The sequence below is a fragment of the Manis javanica genome, chromosome 16 (assembly GCF_040802235.1).
Source record: "Manis javanica isolate MJ-LG chromosome 16, MJ_LKY, whole genome shotgun sequence".
NCBI classification, from domain to species: Eukaryota; Metazoa; Chordata; class Mammalia; order Pholidota; family Manidae; genus Manis; species Manis javanica.
In genome coordinates this window covers 54,971,746-54,991,377 of record NC_133171.1, presented here as the reverse complement: position 1 = coordinate 54,991,377, position 19,632 = coordinate 54,971,746, and the positions used below count along the sequence as shown (strand labels likewise).

The window sequence follows — 19,632 nt, the reverse complement described above, 5'->3', positions numbered from 1 at the left end:
AGAGGAAATAACTGAGAACAGTTGTACTTCCTGCAGCCCCGCTTGGCCCTAGAATGCGAGGGCTTCTAAAGATCACTGGGTGCTGCCTGGTAGGAACATGTATGTTGCAAGTTGTTGAGCCTTGCTGTAGGTTATGATGTTTTTTTCCTTTCAGATTAATTAATTAGTATTTATTTTTTCAAAGACTTTTCTTTTTAGAGCAGCTTAAGGTTGACAACAAAATTGAGAGGATGGTTCGGGAATTCCCATCCCCACCCATGTGCATAGTTCCCCCCATCCCACCCCCATTGTCACCATTACTCACCAGAATGGTAGATTTTTTTAACCAAAATTGACACATCATAATCACCCAAAGTCCATAGTTTACATTAGGGTTCGTTCTTGGTATTGCAGATTCAATGGATTTGGACAAATGTATAGTGACATACCATTTTAACATTGTACAGTGTATTTTCACTGCCCTAAGAATGATGGTTTTTGATATCCTGATAAACTAATGCAGAGGAAACGCTAAAAGCAATGTGTTTGTGAATTACTTTGGAAAATTTGAATCAGGTCTGAGGAAATTTTAGGTATAACAAGAGTGGATTTATTTAACAGGAATTAATGCTTTGCTGACCTGGACAACTGCTGTATTTTGGCTAATCAGGCATTTTGGAAATGAATTGTGAACCTGTTTTTCCTATGTGAAAAGATTTTATTTAAGATTAGTTGTCTATTTGAAAGTTTTTTTTAATCCATAGTAGTGCCTTTGGCTCTTCTGTCCATTTGAAGGTCCACTGCTTACAAACATACCCATTGAACTAAAGTTGCATTTATTTCTTTATTCATTCAGCAAATACCATGGCTGCTGAGCGGCAATCTGTTCTTTCTACTTAACTGTCACTATTTATTTATTTCTAGCTTTATTGAGATATAATTGACATACAGCAGTGTGTAACTTGGGTTCTGATTATTTACAAACAAGAACTGAGTTCATTTCTTCAGAGCAAACTCAGTGTACTACTTGTTGAATACTTGCTGAGTGGACCCAGAATAATTAGAAATACTAGTTTTTTCCCTTGATTAAATAAAAATCATGTTAGGGGAAATAAATTCAAACCTCTTCCATAATCAAATTGCCAGCTGGTTGTATGACCTTGGACAAGTCGTTGCCACTCTGGGCACCTGTTAATTTCCCTAAATGGTGAAAATTGGGGTGGTTAACTTCTGAAGGTTTTCGGTCCCAGAGAATCTCTGAAAATAGAATGAGGAACCTAAGGTTGCCTTTAGGAAAATGTGTCATTGTTTACTTCTTATGATGTTTGTATCACTGAAAAAAATGAGTGCTTGCTCTGGACTATGTCTATTTCAGTGTCTACCAAAGCCATTTCAGAATTTGCATAAGAAACCAAACATCTTCACCTGCAATTGCAAAACTTAAAAATTTAAATGCCTTTAGTGCCAGAAAACACAAATGAGGCTCAGTGTTACACAACTGGGAATGGTGGCATCCGTAGTAAAACAGAATACCTGTACTTCCTAAATGCATTCAAATTCACATTAAAACAAAACAAGCAAACAAGTAAAAATCCACTGTTCTGGCCAAATCAGACATGCTGAAGGCTAGAGTGGTTGTACAGGCTGCTAGGTGTAGAGCAGGCTCTTATTTTGAACTTTTTTTTAAGAATGAATTTAAGAATGAATTTTCTGTGCTAATTAACAAAATCTCTAATTACCGTTCATATTTATAGTTGGCTTTAAATCATGTGTTACATGCCTTTATGATGTATTTGTGCCTTTATGCTTCAGTTAGCACTTTTCATTTACCATAAAATTCAAAACTTTAATTCATCCGTTAATAGTCATCCTGCATACTTCATTTGTAAGACTATACTTTTGAGAAAGGAACAGTAGGTAGTGAATTTGATCATTATGAGCATTGTGCAGTTACTGAATCTAACATACAGTATTTGGAAAACGTGGAGTTAAAAGATGAGTACATCAAGTTCTTGACTGCCATATGATGTGATTCTACAGATGGCAAAATTTTGTAAAGATACATCTAGATATTTTAAATGATTAGAAATCATATGGACATTTCTGTTGGCTTCTTGATGGTATATATTTGGCAGGAGGTAGCATACATGTGCACATATATGCAAATAATTTCTTAGCAATAGAAATAAAAAATTTTAAATATCCAGTATTAGAACCTAATTCTTAGAGTAAGATGCAACGTCGTGCTACCTTCTCTAAACTATAGTGTTTCTCTGATCAAGTTTAGCAATCTTAGTAGGAACTATTTCCTCAAATTTAAGGAAAATTTGAATTGTCATGGACTAAGCAGAAAATGGTCTCTCCCTACTATTTTCTGCCACTTTTCTCCTTATTCTACAACTTCCCATTCCAGGTTTCTTACCCCCGAGTTCCTTATCTTTGCTTAGTTCACGTAGAGGGAAATAGAAGTGGGGTTTTAAAGATTCTGCTGTCATCTAGCAGAACACCACAGTAGGTCGGTCAGCAACCATTGTTTTAGTGAAAGCCAATGGGCAGATAATCACCTAGCTTAGTCTTCTACTTACTCATAATGACGGTTCAACCAGTACATTTAGCCTTTTGTATCATTATGAAAACTGCTGAACACATTGAATAGGTAAAGGGAGTCTCTGGGTTTCCATTTTAATCTGATTTGATTCAGGTTATGTTTGAATATTTACTTGAATATTATATTGAATATTCAAATATTTGAATACCCATCCTAGGCTTAAGCACAGTACTGGTCTGTGGGGAACATAACAATAAATAAGACACGATCCCTTCCCTGATGATAGAGTTGAGACTCTTAATGGGAGAGAAGAAGAATTTCAATGGTGAAACAAAATTTTGTGTGGTGAGTTCTGAAAGATCTTAACACAATTTGCTCCTGTGCCCTCTCTGACCTCATCTAACAGCCTTTCCACTCACTCTCTCCATTCCAGCCACTCTGGCCTCTTTGTGTTTCCTTGAACACAGACATCCACATTTCCGGGAGGACCTCTGCACTGGTTTCTCATGTTGGTCTGGAACACTGCCCACCCTCATCCACATGCCTGGCTCCTTCAGAACCATACTCAAAGGTCTCTGCATCAGAAGCTCTTTTTCCCGAACCACCATAGCTGAAACACTACCCCACTGTCAGTGTCTGCTCATTATCCTACTTGTTCTTAGCAAATTTTACCATCATATATCTGTTATTGTCTTTCTTCTCCTTCTAACTTGATTAGAGTAGAAAGTTTGTTTTTTTCCTTGTTGAGTCTTTTGGTACTTAGAAGTTTTCAGTTGAGGACACTAATGTTGAGAGAGATGAACCAAATTGTATATTACCACATATAAAAGTGCATACATCCCAGGTATTTTGGTTCTAAGACCATTTTTACTTATATTTCTCTTGCTCCAGGGCTATGATTATTATTTCAAAGTCTTCTAAGCCTTCTTACTGGGCAAATGCTATGACAGGTCCTGTGTCAGATGTTAACACTAAAGGCCTTTCAGTTGCATGGGGTATCGTGAATGAGATGAAGCATAAATACCTAAAACAACTAAAGGATCAAGTCAAATATGTAATGTCTAAGCAACTTACAGGGTATTAAGTGATCTCAGAATGTGAGAGAAACTTAGTGGAGGAAAGCTTCTAAAGAAGATAATAACTGTATCTGAAGAAACAAATAAATATGGATGGGGTGTAGAGGTTGAAATTGATACCAGATAGTCAAAGAAATTAAGGAAAGTGTACAGAAAAAGAGATTTGTATGCAATGGAGAATGTTAAAGGAGTAGATAACCATTGATATTTCTTTTGTACTTGGATAAAAATTGTATTTCATAAGTGCTGATTTATTTATTTTTGTGGCAGAGGCGAGTTGTTTTCCTAATTTAGCTAATATGCATTATCCGTTAGGAAATAATGCTTTCCTCCATCACTGAGAGAAATACTCAGGCCAATTGTTTGGACTTACAGACATACTTTTATTCTTTAAAAATACGCTCAATGCTCAAGATAGGTAACACAGGAAGAGAAGCAGTCCGGGAGGAAGATGAATGAGTTATAACTCTATGAGCAGTTACATTGTGCAGTTTATTTCCTAGCAGAGAGGTGTGCCCAAATGGGGTGTGAAGTTCCTTGTAGATGTTTTCACTGACTCACATTAAAAAATCTAAATAAATTACACATCCTTTAAGAAAATATCATTCAGTTTTCTTCTGACATGACCTAGAAGATGCCCCCTTTTTCTCAGATGAGCTGACTTTAGAAAGGTAAAAAGGCCTAAATTTCTAGCTTAGAGTTTGATTCCTTCAAGAAATCTTACCCTAATTAACTCCTCCCCAAGTCTGGGTTGGAGCCATCTCCTTGTGTTATCTAGCACCTTGATGTTCCCTTTTATAGCTCTAATCATGCTCTATTATGATTTTATATTTAACTAAATACAAATTCTATATCTTTTCCACTGTTGCATCCCCAGTGCTCAACAATAAATATTTGTTGATAGAGAGATTGAATGAATGAATAGCTTTGTGCTGTCATGTTTATAACTCGTGGATGATCTAGTTGTCTGAGAACATGCCCAAGGCATTCTCTTTTGACTAGCTTCTTGTTCTTATCCTGTAATGTAGACCGTGTGGTAGATGCTGGGTCTGGTTTGGTTGCTGCAGGTAACTCAGAGGGCACCCTTCAGTAATCTTTACTTCAAATGAGGTGAGTTGTTTATTGTGAAATAAGCTAAGCTGCCTAGCTGGCTGCTGAATGGTGCTTTTCCCCTTTACATTAGAATAGTCTGGTCTGCCTACCAGGCAAAATCTTTGGCATGAATCCTGCAAACTGAACCCAACCCCTCACTGTCACCATCGACATCACCCAAACCTCGCCGTAACTCTGAACTTCAATCTTGCCCTTGCCCTCACATTAAACCCGGACCCTTGCCTGGTCTTACTAGTAATGCCATGAGTTGTTGTCCTGGGTCATTCAATTCAACTCAGTAGTAACGAAGTGCCTGCTATCCACCAGACAGTGTTCTAGGCATTTTAGATACTACAGGGAACAAAAAAGGACCCTGTCCTCCTTGACTACATGTAGTTAACAATGAACAATGAGCATATAAAAAAGGAAATTAGATAGTATGTTAGTAGGTGAAAATGCTATGGACAAAAAGACAAGATAGAACAGGGAAGGAAGGGAGAATAGGGTGAGAGGGCAGCGGGTGAGATGCAATTTTAATGGGGTGGTAAAGATAGGCTTAATTTAGAAGGTGAATTTCTTGAGCAAAAATTTAAAGGAATAGAGGAATTAGACCCATGGAAATCTGGGGGAAGAGCATTCCAGCCTTCTGGAACAGCCAGTGCAGAGGTCCTGAGGCAGAAGGCTGCATGCTGTATTGGAATTGCAGTAAGGGGGCCTGTGTGGCTGGAGCAGTAAGGATGTCAGTCCGTGGAGCTGATGGGCGCAAGCGGGAGAAGGCAGTGAAGTCAGAGAGGTATTTGGGGACAGGATATTAGACTATTTTGGCTTAATTGGCCATTGAAGGGACTTTTGTCTTTAGTCTAAATGAAATGAGAAGGCTTTTGAGTAGAGGGGTGACCTGATCTGATTTTTATTTTTAAAGAATCACTGTCTGCTGCTGTGTTGATAACAGATGACAGTGAGTCAGTCCCAAAGATCATTGGATGTATTTCAGAGGCTTGTGATTATAAATTGTCAATCCCTGTGATTATTTTAAACACTTGGTTTAAATATGGAAATGCTTTTTGCCTTTTTGACAATTGTGTTATCAAAACGGGTTGACAATAGTAGAGGTGCCAATCTATACATAAGAAGAGGTTCTTTTATCAGTAGGTTCTTCCAAATTGTATTACACATTAAAAAAGAAAGGAGTTTGGCAGTCGGGTGCTGTCAAAGAAGTGCTTAGTGAATGAAGCTCTAGAATAGGGTGCCATCTAGCATACTGACAACCATTATTGTAGTTTTGCCTTTTTGCTTGTGCATTTAACTTACATCATTGAGAAATGGTGATTTCTCAGCGCAGCTCTTTATAGTTTGATAAAATTTAAGAGGAGCCCATCATCACAAGAAGTGTAGAAAACGAGATTTATACGAGGCCATGAAATCATCTTTTCAGCCTTTAGCCTAATAAAGTCCTACTTAATTCCTTTTAAAGGTGGGAGAACTAGATAGCTTTCCAAGTGTTCTCAAATCAAACCTTCATCAGTTTATTTGAGGTGTTATGAACACTGACAATAGTAGGCATGTCTTTACTAAAATGTAATTAAATTTGCTTTCCAGAGATAAATACTGTAGAAATTATGTGGTTGCCCATTAATGTTCTATTTGGAATTGACATGCTTAAAATGTGCTCATCTACAGTTTACTCCCATTCCCTTGTTCACTACTTTAAAAGTTGGTATCTCTTCCCATAAACATCCAGTAACTTTGTATGATGCTTGCTTTTTGGCCAGTGTTGTGAGATTTATTTTGGAAACATTTCTATATCTGATGAGTTAGAATATGACAATTGGTTGTCATGAATTGGTATTTGGGCTTCTTGGAAACAACATATAGTGATTATGTTAGTTCCTGCAAATAATTTCTTCCGTGAATAATGCTTTTCAGTTGATTTAATTGTAGCCCAGCAGTGCTTGATAGTTATCACCTTATAGACTGGTTATCTTATATGCTTGCATAATGTTTTGATAGTCTCACCTTCTGTCTGGAAATTTTAGTTGTAAAATGGATGTGGTCTCTATTGGGGAGGGGGTTTGAGGGGCATTACACAATGGTAGAGTGTTGTAATTAAAAGCATGCTCTCTCTCAGACTATGTAGTCAGTGGCCTTCTGGCTCTATGGGATTTCATAAGTCACTGGTAAACATTTAAATACAATAGTTATACTTGAAATTACTATGGTGGCATTGGTAATACTGCCAACACCTTTGTGACATATGTACAGACATATCAGAAAGTTAAGATTTTTAAGTTTTATTTCAAGACAAATTAAGATAGATTTTATGTAGAATCATCCAGAACAATGTTTCCTTTATTTGCCTTTTCTCCTTGAAATTATTTTTAAAAGTTGAGAGAATGGTCCTTACTATTCAATGTCATAAAATGTCATTATTTGGAAAGCAGTCTTTTATAAGACAGAAATTGGATTCTCTCTTCTTTATCCTGTGTTAGGGTGCAGGCTTCCGAGGCTTCCCCAGAGAACAAACTACACAGGCATAGAGATGTAAATTCAAGCAAAGTCTTTATTCAGCCAACTAGTTGGGGTCCAAGTCAGCCCGATGCAGTGGGTCTCAACAAGGACCCCGAGCACTCAGAGCCAAGGGTTTATATAGCAATTTCAAAGCACTTAACTCATAGCAATTTTCTATAACTATACATTATTCTTGCAAGACATATATCCTGGGGTTAAGCAAGGGCAGGGTAAGACTACTCCTCAATGGTTAGGGAGGTTCTGCACGATAAGCTTGGTATGTAAGATTTACTGACCAAGGTTAGCTGACCAAGGGTCACAGCTGCCCACCACCCGGTGCTCATGATTAACTTGTTTTTCAAGGCCTTACCCAGTTCCAGTTTTTCTTTCTAAGTCACATACTCAGAAAATGGCTTCTAGGCCTTTAAGATGGCTATGCTTATGCTAACCTATTTCTATTCTTACACCTGAGTCTTGCAGTTTGTCATAATTGATGTTATGAATATGGCAACCACTGTCCTAGATTTTCTGGGGGGCTTCCTGATTTTAAAATATTAACCAGTTATTCACAACATTCTCATATTTATCAGATTACTTGTCAATTTTGGGTTAAAAAGACAGTGACTGTTATTAGGATGGAATATTGTTGTTTTTGTCAGCTTTCTTCTTCATTAGTTAAAGATTAACTTCGATAGTAAATGTTGAGAATTGTTAAGGAAATTACTTGGAGATACCATTTTCCTGGTTATTGTCACATTTATAAAACTTTTTTAAAGGATCATTCTCTTGATTTAACTTCTTTGTCAACTGGACAAATGTGGAGGCAGTGTGTGCTATGATTAAGATCATGGTCTCTGAAATCAAATAGATTGGTGTTCTACCCCTGACATAACTGTCCTTTTAACCTTGAGCAAGTTACATGTCCTTGTTTTGTCTGTTCCCTCATCAATGAAATAAGAATGCTAATGGGACTTACTTTATAGAGTTGGTGGGAAGAGTACATGAGGCATGGGCATAATAAGCAGTGCTTGGCATGGAATAAGCACTAATCGCCTTTAGTTATGTTGAGCTTAGAGCATCTCTTAAATCACAATTACCTTTATGTAAACATTTCAAAAAGTCCAGTTTACTCTTAAATTACATTTAGAGTCCAACATTTCCTCAAGGCAATATAAACACAAAGGTTTTTAAAATATGAAAGGCTTAAATCTTTTCTTAAGGATACATACATCTAAGCTAAGTCCTAGTGATCTTCCTGAAATTGGGAACTGACCATGTCAGCCCAATAGGGAAATTATGAAACAAAAAAAATTCAGTTCCTCTTTGAGGAAAGATAATAATTAATAAAGCATGTGTATATAAAGAGAGGTCATACACATATATTCTCATGAACTAGGTTAATAGATTTAAAAAATGAAATCAGCATTCCTTGTAGTTCAAACTGGTACACATTATTATTCAGTCTCAGGAATGGATGATGATTCTTACATAGTAAATAAAACCTAAGCTAATTTTTAGAAATTCATGCTGTTCAGTACTAATCTGGTTTTTCTGTTCCCAAAGCTGTGTAATAGAGTAATGAGTGAGTAAGGCATTGCATCTAGAATACCTGTGGTGAACTTGTTGGACTTGAATGTATTAATCATTCCCTAATCTTACCATGTAAAGACAGGATTAATAAGTCATCCCTGAAAACAAATGAGAATCATAATTTGAAAATTTAAAGATACTTCTATTTTAGAACCTACAACTTGGAGGGTTTATAGTAAGGTGAAATGTAGTGGTGAATTTAACAATGCAATGTTTTTATGGCTATGCATTTAGTTTAGTTGTACTGTATTTCTCATGCAATAGTGACATTTTAAAGAAAACTGATAATAACACATACATCATTCTAATCTCCATCTTTGCTTTTTCCCCTTTTTCTTTAGAGAACTTAGGAAAAGATACGTCAAGTAGGAATGAGTATAAAGAATGTTAGAAAAGTTGATGGTAGGTGGTAAAGTGAAAAGAGCAGTGTTGATAGTGAGCCCCCCATGAGTAGTTAAGCTTTTAACTGTTGCTATGGTACTTAATGGGTGGCCTTTTCTTAAAATCTTTCAGAAGTCTTCTGAAGATTAAGAGCTTTCTTAGGGGTTCTGGATTATTGTGTAACTCTCCATTAATTTCTAGGTATTTGGTGACCCATCTCATGGGGGCAGATCTGAACAACATTGTGAAGTGTCAGAAGCTTACAGATGACCATGTTCAGTTTCTTATTTACCAAATTCTCCGAGGCCTCAAGGTACAGTGTTGTTAGTAATTTTGAGGAGTGAATTCTCCTTCTTGCTTTATCCCTTCCATTTAGGGCTTAAGGAAAAAATTTTTAAGAGGGCAAAAAAAATAAACTTTGGGAAAATTTCAAACACTCACAAAATTACAAGTACAGTCATAGTGTAATGAGCCCCTATGTTTACACAGTGACCACAGTTACCAACACATGGCCAATCTTGTTTCTTTTGTATTCCTCAAGCCCTGGATTATTTTAAGGCAAGTCTACACATCATATTCTACCCATAGATACTTCAGTATGTATGCCTGACAGTTAAGGACTTTTTATTACTACATCTAAACAGTAATAATAATTTCTTGATATAATCTAATTATGTGGTCAGTATCATGTTGAAACTTTGAAAACATCCTCATTGAAGCTAATTTATTTGTGGGAAGGGCAGTAAGCACTGATTTAAAATTTATTAAACCACCTTTGATATATAACAGCTTGGAGTCCTTACTGAGCTTCAGAGCACCTACCAGAAAATAGGTTGAAAACTCAATTTCACTCTTACTCCAGCTCTCTAAGTTATGGTATGGAAATCACAACTATAATAAATGTACAGACTACTGATTATTACTTGCTCTGATTTCTAATAGCACTGTTATTATTAGCAGTTCTTACTGATTCATGAAAATATACTTCATATATGTCATATAATGTGACAGGAGGAGGTTCGAGATAAGTTTTTCATTTAACTGATTTTTTTTCTCTTTCACAGTATATACATTCAGCTGACATAATTCACAGGGTATGTTCTGTAATTTTTATTAAATTATTTGGCAAGCTGGTAGGTGATGGGGGGAAGACTGACATTTAGACAAGGTCCTAATCTAAATCTAGTTCAGCCTTTGAAAGATTGCAACTTTTTTCTGTTTGTAGTGGACTAAAGAAAAAAGATGTGTTGTTTTTACCTATTTAAGGCTAATTAGGACTAGATAGTGACTATAGAATGGAGATTGTGTTTTTATAGCTGGATGAAGTCTTAACTTTTATGTTTGGATCTTCATCATCAACTTTAGGGAGACAATTCACCATGCGTCATAAAGTTGATCCTGTCCTCTCTGTACTTGTTCCCTAGGACCTAAAACCTAGTAATCTAGCTGTGAATGAAGACTGTGAGCTGAAGGTAAGATGAAGAGGTAGTGGTAATTGTTCGTCTCACCTTGTAATTATATATTTGACTAACCAGGCAAATTTATATAGGGAGTGGGTTTATAAGCCATGACTTTTTATCTGAAAATTCATATTGTCTTTAGGAATATCAGACTTTGAAATTTAAAGCATAGACTTAGTAAGCTTTAGTTTAAGTGACAGTGAAGGTGGCATCAGGTGTGTTGTTTTCATTCTAAAATAAAGTTAAATTAGAAATTTAATATATTGGTTATAATAAAGGAAAACTGTAATGTGAATATCAAGTAAGCAATCCTGAAGAGATAATTATTTGTAGGTTCCTAAGAGAAAAATGACAGACCCACTCATTCAAAATAATTCAAATCAGAGATAAATTAATTGTCTATAAAGAGAAAGCTCTGGAATTTTTGTTTCATTTTATTTTTTACTCCATTTTTTGGAATAATAATTTGTATACACTACAATGCACCATTTTAAGTGTACATTTGACAAACATATATTTAACCACCAACGCAATTATGGTAAAGAACATTTTCATTACTTCAGGAGGTTTCCCTTGCACCCACCCCTTCCTAGGCAGTCCCCACCCTGATAACCTGAATTCTATCTTCAGACAACCACTGATCTGCTTTCTGACACTATAGAGTGGGTTTATCTTTTCTGGAGTTTCATGTAAATGGAATCATACAGTATTTGTGTGTGTGTATGTATGTCTGTCTGACTTTTGGTTATTATAATATTTTTGATCCATATGCAGTATGTATGTCAATAGTTCATTCCTTTTTATTGCTGAATAGTATCCATTTTATGAATATACCACAATTGGTTTATCCATCCACCCATCGATAGCATTTGTTTCCGTTCCAGTTTGGAGCTATATGAAGCTGTGAATGTTCAGGTTCAAGCCTTTGTGTAAGTGTATGATTTCATTGCTCTCAAGTAAATACCTATGAGTGGCAATTTTGTTTTGCTTTTTGTAATTTCATGTTTTAAAGTTCTTGTTAATGTTTACCATGCATTGTAAGCTTGGGCCAGGAAATATGAAAGTGCTTTATTTTTCTCCCTTTTTATAAGGCACTAGAGTTTTTTCTCTCCTGTTTTACAAGTCTTAGGAATTTGACTGCTTAAGAACCTGATTTTCCTTTTTCTCCCTTAGATCTTGGATTTTGGACTGGCTCGACACACAGATGATGAAATGACAGGCTACGTGGCCACTAGGTGGTACAGGGCTCCTGAGATCATGCTGAATTGGATGCATTACAACCAGACAGGTTATTGCTTTTATTGGTTATTGAGAGCCTTATTAATACAATGTTGAATGTATTTTGGTTTCTCAGGAGTGGAAATGGTAGGAGTGGAAGGAAACATCTTTTCTTCCCTCAGTCATCCTTTTACAGTCCACAAATAAAAACTATTTCAGTTTTTCAGATGGGGAAGGTAGGGTTTTTATACATAGCTTTCAAACTTTGTGATTTAGCAATTGGGTTTTTCTTTATTTAGATTTTCATCATATTCTCTAAGTACTTCTACCTGAAGACAATGGATTCATAATCTTCTTAGTATTACTTGGAAGAATCCACCATTTCTAACAAAAAGAAACTTTTGCCCCTTTGTGAACAGCTTATTTCTCTTACCTTAACTATGTTTTGACTTATCTCACCGATGAAGCCCTTTAGTGGGGCAAAGGTCTTATTTCCTTAAAACTGAATATGGCTGTTGAACCTCAGATGTCTTAAATGTTAACTTGGGTATTTCACCCCATTTAGTTTCATTTGTGGCCAGGTGTGGTAATAGTGACATTGTATGTTCTTTCATTTCTCTTTATTTTTGCCAGTTGATATTTGGTCAGTGGGATGCATAATGGCCGAGCTGTTGACTGGAAGAACATTGTTTCCTGGTACAGACCGTATCCTTTAAAAAGTTTTGGATTCTTGTTACTTACCTGTATGTCAGTGCTCAAAGAAGTGTATTTATTACTTTACATATCTCTAGGAAAGGCTCTCAGTTACTTGCTTGTATAGTCCAGATACGCATTATGAGATCTACCCTCTTGCTGAGTGTCTTGCTTTGCCTTGGACTTGATTGACTTTTGTGAGTTGGAAGAATTCCTCGTTAGCTGGAAAACCTTTTAAATCTTTCATATGTCATCTTTTTCAGCAAGTCTCTTGTTACATTAACTGCCCCACAGCAGTTCTGCCACCTGAGGGCATTCATGAGAAGCTCTAGATCTCAGTGACTGGTTTAGTCAGCTTGTACAAACATTTAGCAAGCACAAGATACCCATTTATCAATCAGGAGTAGCTTGCTTTTATGTTTGGCTTATGTATTAAAAGGCTATATTTGATCCCTGTACTGATACACCTGCTAACTCTCATTGTGTGTGTTATTTTAACAATAAATAATAAAAACAAGAAATGATAAGGTCACCTGTGGTGTGCTTTTTTTCCCCAGCACAGCTTTGTTTCTGTTGCAGATTGCAGCCAAACCTTTCACTTCCAGAGTCACTGCCTAGTTTATGGTTTACCACTTGCCCCTTTGTTTTAGCTCCTTTCCCATCTGCTGCATGCCTGTTTCATGGTTTAGTAATGTCATCATCCCAGTGTGGTTTGTTAGAACTCCCATCAGCTCTTCATGGGGAAGATGTTTTGGTGAGAAAGAATGTTGAAATCCATGTCCAGAATTAGGTGTGAGGATTTTTGTGAAATTCTCTTGACTAGCCTTCCATGGATTTTGTTGGGGCTTTTGAGATGTCTCCTGTGTTCTGTCAGGCATAGAGACCTAAAAGCTGTTTGAGCCCCGCACCTCAGCAAAGTCACTGAATTTTAAACCAGAATGTTACTTGCTTAGAGTTTGAGATATACCTCTATAGTGACTGTGATGTTCATGTTATCTGTCCACATACTCTGTCTTCTGCTAGAGAAAATGTACTTGCCTAATGAGCTGAAAAACTTCTGTCCCTCAGGAAATTCTGTTTATTTCCCTCAGGATTGATACAGAATTCAGTGTGTCTATACTTAGCTCCCCTTACTGCTCTTTATCCTCATCTTTTAAGTTAGGTTAATACCCAGTGTTTCTCTTTTGCCCTTTGCTTCATCCACCTTATATCTATTTCCTAAAAATTTGGTATATACATTATAGTCCAAGCTAAAAGGATTAGGGAAGATTTGTAATTCCCCTTTTTCTCAGGTGCATATCCCAGAGTCCCGTCCCTCAGTCTGTCCTCCCAAGCACACTGCTCTGATGCATTTCTGTTTCTCCCTTCCTTTCTACTTCTTTATATCTGTATCTCCATTTGCCTTCAGTCATAGACACTCAGAGCCGTGTAGAGAGTCAGACAGCAGAGCATACTGATTAAGAACACATGCTCTGGCACCAGACTTTCTGGGTGTAGATCCTACCTCTTTTACTTCCAGCTGTGTGACTTTGAGCAAGTATTCTAACCTCTGCCTCTTGGTTTCCTTAACCATAAAATGCTGATAATAGTACATACCTCACAATGTGGTTACGAGCATTTAGTGAGGTAATATCTGGACAGTTCTTAGAACAGAGCCTGCCAGGGGAACAGTAGCCATCTTCATTAGTGACTTTTGGGAAACTGATTTTCCCTTCACCATACCACTTTATTGTTTATCTATGAATCACTGAAGGTTAATTTTTTGTTTTATTTTGATTTTGTGACAGGTAGTAAAGAATGGATCCCCTTAGCAGGCAGTAAAAGGTTTCAAAGCAGTTGTACCCTTAATGGTCCTATCTCACAGACAGGCCCACTCCCTGATGGCTTGACCCTTTTAGATGGCTAACTTTCAACTTGTAAAGTCTTCCCTTTTATGCATCTTTCCTTCTATGAGCTTTAGATAGGGAATGTAGCCTTTAAACTTTTCACTGTGGGTTTCCTACTTTAATACATTGGAATTCATTTCAAAATTCGTATTTTAGTAAGACAGTGTTTTTTTTCCTACGTGGCTCTTTGTCAAACAGATGTTCTCCTGGATTGTAGAAGTCACAGTTAGAGAATTTGTATTTGTAATATACGTAACCCCTATCTTGTCAGTTGCCATCTGTGTGGATGTAGATTTGGTTTTCTGACAAGGAGACATGAAAATATTTTCTGTTCCTTTTTCTTGCTTGAAGTGTACAATCGCTTATATTCTAGCATAGTGATTTTTAACCCTCTTTGTGCATCAGAATACTTTGGGGAGCTTTTAAAGACTCCGAATGCCTGGCCACCACCCCAGAGACTCCACTTCAATAGGTGTGGGTCAAAGCACAGGCTTTGGTATCTTTTAAGGCCCTAGTTCATTCTAGCGTGTAAACCATTGTTGAGCACAACTACAGGTTAACTCAGGTGAATTTTACTAAAAACTTTTGGGCTGATTCTGAGAAAGTTATTCAGTTAGTGGTCTTTCCTCATTTTTTTAAAAGGTACCAGTGATACCAGAAAGTTATGAAACTAGAATTATTCACTTGGAGGCCTAAAAAGACATTAGAAAACATCTCAAATACCTGGTTTTTATAGATTAGGAAACCGAGACCCAGGGGAAGATAGATCCAAAGCTATCATAGGGGACTTAGGCCAGTTTCTTTCCAATATTCTGTTTGTTGCTTATTCACTGAATTCCTAGAACTCCTCTTCTTAAAACCTTGGGAGAATGTATTGGCCCCACACACTCTTCCTTTGCCATGGAAGCATGAAGCTACAGCTTATTTATGATTTTCAAATGCAGCTGAATATTGAGGCAGCCTGTAGAGTATGTTCTTTATTTTAGTGCATACTTTTCTCTCTGTTTTCCTAATTTATTTATTATCTTGCATTTAGAATTGGTGGTTTTAGCTTCTAGATAAGAATTATCTAATAGAACTTTCTGTGGTGTTGCAAATGTTTTATATCTGTGCTGTCCACTATGGTGATAGGTAACTATTGAGCACTTAAAATGTGTCTAGTGAAACTTAGGAACTGAATTTAAAATCTTTTTATGGTAAAATTATATTAACATAAAATTTGCCATTTTAACTTTTTTGTGTGGTAAAATATACATAAGATTTACCGTTCTAATCATTTTTAAGTATACAATCCAATGGCACTAATTACATTCACAAAGTTTAACAAGCATCACCACTATGTATTTCCAAAATGTTTTTATTAGAACCAGTAACTCTGTACCCATTAAACAATAACTCCCCATTCTTTCCTTCCACAGCCTCTGGTTACTTCCTTCATACTTTGTTTCTATGAATTTGCTTTTTTTAGATACTTGATATATGTGGATATTTAATCCCCAAACATAATGTTTGACCTTTTGTGTCAGGATTATTTCACTTTGCATAATGTTTTCAAGGGTCATCCATATTGTAGCATGGGTCAGAGCTCCATTCGTTTTTGTGGCTGAATACTATTTCATTGTATGTTTATGCCACACCCATTCATCTGTTCATAGACACTTGGGTTGTTTCCCCCTTTGGCTATAATGGGCATTAACATACAAATGTCTGTTAGAGTCCCTACTTTCAGTTCTTTCCGATATATATCTAGAAGTGGAATTGTTGGGTCATATGGTAATTCTATGTTTAGCTTTGTGAGGACCTGCTAAACTGTTTTCCACAGCACCTGTGCCATTTTACATACCCAGCAGTGATGTATGAGCAATTTCTCCATATCTTCACCAACACTTGTTCTTTTCTTTCTTTCTTTCCTCATAGCCATTCTCATAGATGTAAGTGGTGTCTCTTCCTGGTTTTGATTTGCATTTCCCTAATGACCAATAATGTTGAGCATCTTTTCCTGTGTTTACTGGCCATTAGTAGATCTTTTTGGAGAAATATCTGTTCGGGTCCCTTACCCATCTTTTTAGTAGAGTTGTCTTTTTTCTGTTGAGTTTTAGGAGTTCTTTATATATTATGGCTACTAAACTTTCATTAGATATATGATTTGTAGATATTTTCTCCCATTCTTTGAGCTGTCTTCACTTTATTGACAATGTCCTATAATACACAAAAGTTTTAATTTTGTTCAAAAGTTTTAAGTTTGAGGAAGTTCCAATTTATCTATTTTTTTCATTTTTTGCTCATACTTTTGGTGTTATATCTAAAAATGTATTACCAAATGCAAGGTCATGAAGCTTCACTGTATTTTCTACTAAGAGTTTTATATCTCTTACTTTTGTATCTCTTATTTTATATCTTTGATCCATTTTGAATTAATTTTTATATATGATATAAGGTTATGGGTCCAACTTTATTCTTTTGCATGTGTGGAAATCCAGTTGTCTCAGTACCATTTGTTGAAGAGATTGTGCTTTCCCCATTGAATGGGTTTGGCAGTCCTGTCAAAGGCCAATCCATTCCATTGGTGTATATCTACCCTTAAAGCAATACCACACTGTTTGGATTACTGTAGTTTTTTAGTAAGTTTTGATATCAGTAAGTGTGAGTCCTTCAACTTTGTTCTCATTTTCAGGATTTTTTTTTTTTTCTCTTTGGGCTTTCCTACTCCATATGAATTTGAGGGTGGGATTCTCCATATCTGCAAAAAAAGGCTGTTCGAATTTTGATAGAGATTGTGATAAGCTTTTAGAGCACTTCGGGTAACTGACATTTTAACAATATTAAGTTTTTCTATCCATGAACATGAAATGTCTTTCCATTGATTTTAGGTCTTTAATTTCTTTCAGCAATGTTCTGAGAGAACATTGTTTTCAGTGGACAAGTCTTTTACCTCCTTGATTATATTTATTCCTAGATATTTTATTCTTTTAGGTGAGGTGCTATTGATGGAATTGTTTTCTTAATTTCCTTTTTGGTTCATTGTTGGTATGTAGAAACACAATCGATTTTTGATGATCTTGTGCTCTGCAAGTTTGCTCAGTTTGCTTATTTGCTCTAGTAGGTTTCTTGTGGATTCTTTGGTGATTTCTAGTCTAGGATCATGTCATCTGCAAATAGAGATAGTTTCACTTCTTCCTTTCCAATTGCTCTACTAGAACTTCCAGTACAATATTGACTAGCAGTGGTGAAAGTGGGCATCCTTGTATTGTTCTTATCTTAGAGGAAAAGTTTTCAGTCTTTCACCATTGAAACACCATAGTTTTAGCTGTGTATTTTTCATAAATGCTCTTTATCATGTTAAGGAAATACCTTTCTGTTCATAGTCTTATGAGTGGTTTATCTGAATTTCAAATTTGATTACATTGTAGATTTACATTTATACTTAATCACACATGATTTCTGGTGTTATCTGGGACTGTAGTTTGAGACTCTGCAAGTCTTCTTCCTGTTCTACCTTTTTCTCGTTTTTTGAGAGATTCTTTTGGTACTGGTTGTTAATAATCCCTGGAGTTCCTGTAAAGATATCACAAATACTAATTTTTTGTCTTAAAGCTAATTATATATTGTTACATTAGAAATTATTCTTGTTTGTGACTTTGCAGAACCCTTCCATTAGCTCCAAAATAGTAACATACCTTTTTAGAGAATGAAGCCCTAAGTCTAGCTGACTGGGGATATCAAGTGGACACAGCTGACTGAGCTTTATATTAGAAGAGAGTGAAGATGCAGAATGTCTCCTCAGGTATAGTGCTAACGTATTTCAAATGCTATTGGTTTTGAAGGGTGGGTTAGTTAGAAAACGTTAACAGTCTGCAGCCCGAGGGGACAGAAAGAGAGTTTGCTAGCCCTGTTTCGCGCCAGATACTGTTCTCTCTTCCCGAGATCACAGCATTGGCTTGCTCTCGTTTTGCGTTCCTGGGTAAATCAGATGAATTTCTTTTGTGTGTAAAACTTTTTTCCTTCTTTAAGTTTAATAGAAATGGGTACTGTTATGATATTAACTAATTATAATCCATTTAACCATCAGCTGCTGCCCTGCTCCATATGAATTTTCTTAAAATTTGCTCCTTAATTCTTCTTTATTCATTCTTCTTTTGATTTTTTCAAATATTTTATGAAGACTTCATATAAAAGACAATAATATAATGAACAGTTATGTTCCTGTTCATAGGATCCAGATTATGAGTTAAAACATGCTAGCAGAGCTAAAACTTCTGATGAACCCTTCGTGTCACAACTACCCCTTACTTTCAGGCATTGGTTTCAAATACTCTCTCTCATTTAAAAAAATCCAGTTTCTTTATCACTAAAAGCAAGCATCCTAATAAATGTTGAAGAAAAATATTTTATTTGATTGCTGTTTGCCTTCTCTTATCTACCTTGAGAATATATACTTTACCAGAGAGACTAGAATTCTCAGGTTTTTCCACAAACCTAGAGTACCTTAAGAAATCTTTCCTGTGTAACGGTGAAAATGACTATTTTAACAACCGAGAAGGAAGTAAGCTAAGTCTCATTCTAGTCTGCCCTGTCTGTCGCCAGGAGGATTTTCTACCCTCCAAAGATCAATATTCCAGCTTTGTCCCATATGGAGTTTTTTTTACTGAAAACTGCTGTTCCCATGCAGCTGTAGCTGCAGGTAGGTCCTGCACCTAGTGCTTTATTCATCTTCAACTCTCTAACCTACGGAAGTCTTCTAGGAGTGCCTGGAATACTTGGAAGTGACTAGAATATCCCTTTTTTACTTCCCTCCTAATTACCCCATTACTCTTATGTTTTTTCCTTCACCTATTCATTCTGCCTTTTATTTTGGAACCCAGTGTAAAGAGTAATCTTAGGCCCAAGTGGTGGTTTTAGAAAGGATCAGGGGTTTTAGATTTAAATTTTGACATTGTGATTTCAGGTAAAACACATTTTTACCTATTAGTAAATATTTCTTCTGAAGGATGGTTTGCTGTGGAAATAACTAATTATTATAATGTAGTAAATTTTGCTTTGCTCTGCTTATATAGCTACTTGAAGCTCCTTCTGGCCTTAACTGCCTGGACAAATAGTAGTGGCCTTACTGTAGCTGGTGCTATTGGAAGACTGACCTGTATTTCAGTGGATGTGCCAGCTCTTGGAGAACCTATGGTGATTTCTTCTGAGGTTTGCATGGT

The 19,632-nt window shown here is 36.2% G+C and overlaps 1 protein-coding gene across 5 annotated transcripts in view; it reads left to right on the top strand.

Annotated features, from left to right (window-relative positions):
* The window catches only part of MAPK14 (mitogen-activated protein kinase 14), a 75,502-nt gene that overhangs the window by 38,047 nt on the left and 17,823 nt on the right, over window positions 1–19,632 (top strand). For all 5 annotated transcript variants that reach the window (XR_005056026.2, XM_036998409.2, XM_036998408.2 and 2 more), the window contains exons 4-8: window positions 9,376–9,487; window positions 10,239–10,268; window positions 10,599–10,646; window positions 11,808–11,922; window positions 12,486–12,557. Coding sequence is in view for 4 of the 5 variants with exons in the window: in XM_036998409.2 (XP_036854304.1) it covers window positions 9,376–9,487; window positions 10,239–10,268; window positions 10,599–10,646; window positions 11,808–11,922; window positions 12,486–12,557 (377 nt within the window). In the remaining variant the exon portion in view is untranslated. The remainder of the gene's footprint in view (window positions 1–9,375; window positions 9,488–10,238; window positions 10,269–10,598; window positions 10,647–11,807; window positions 11,923–12,485; window positions 12,558–19,632) is intronic.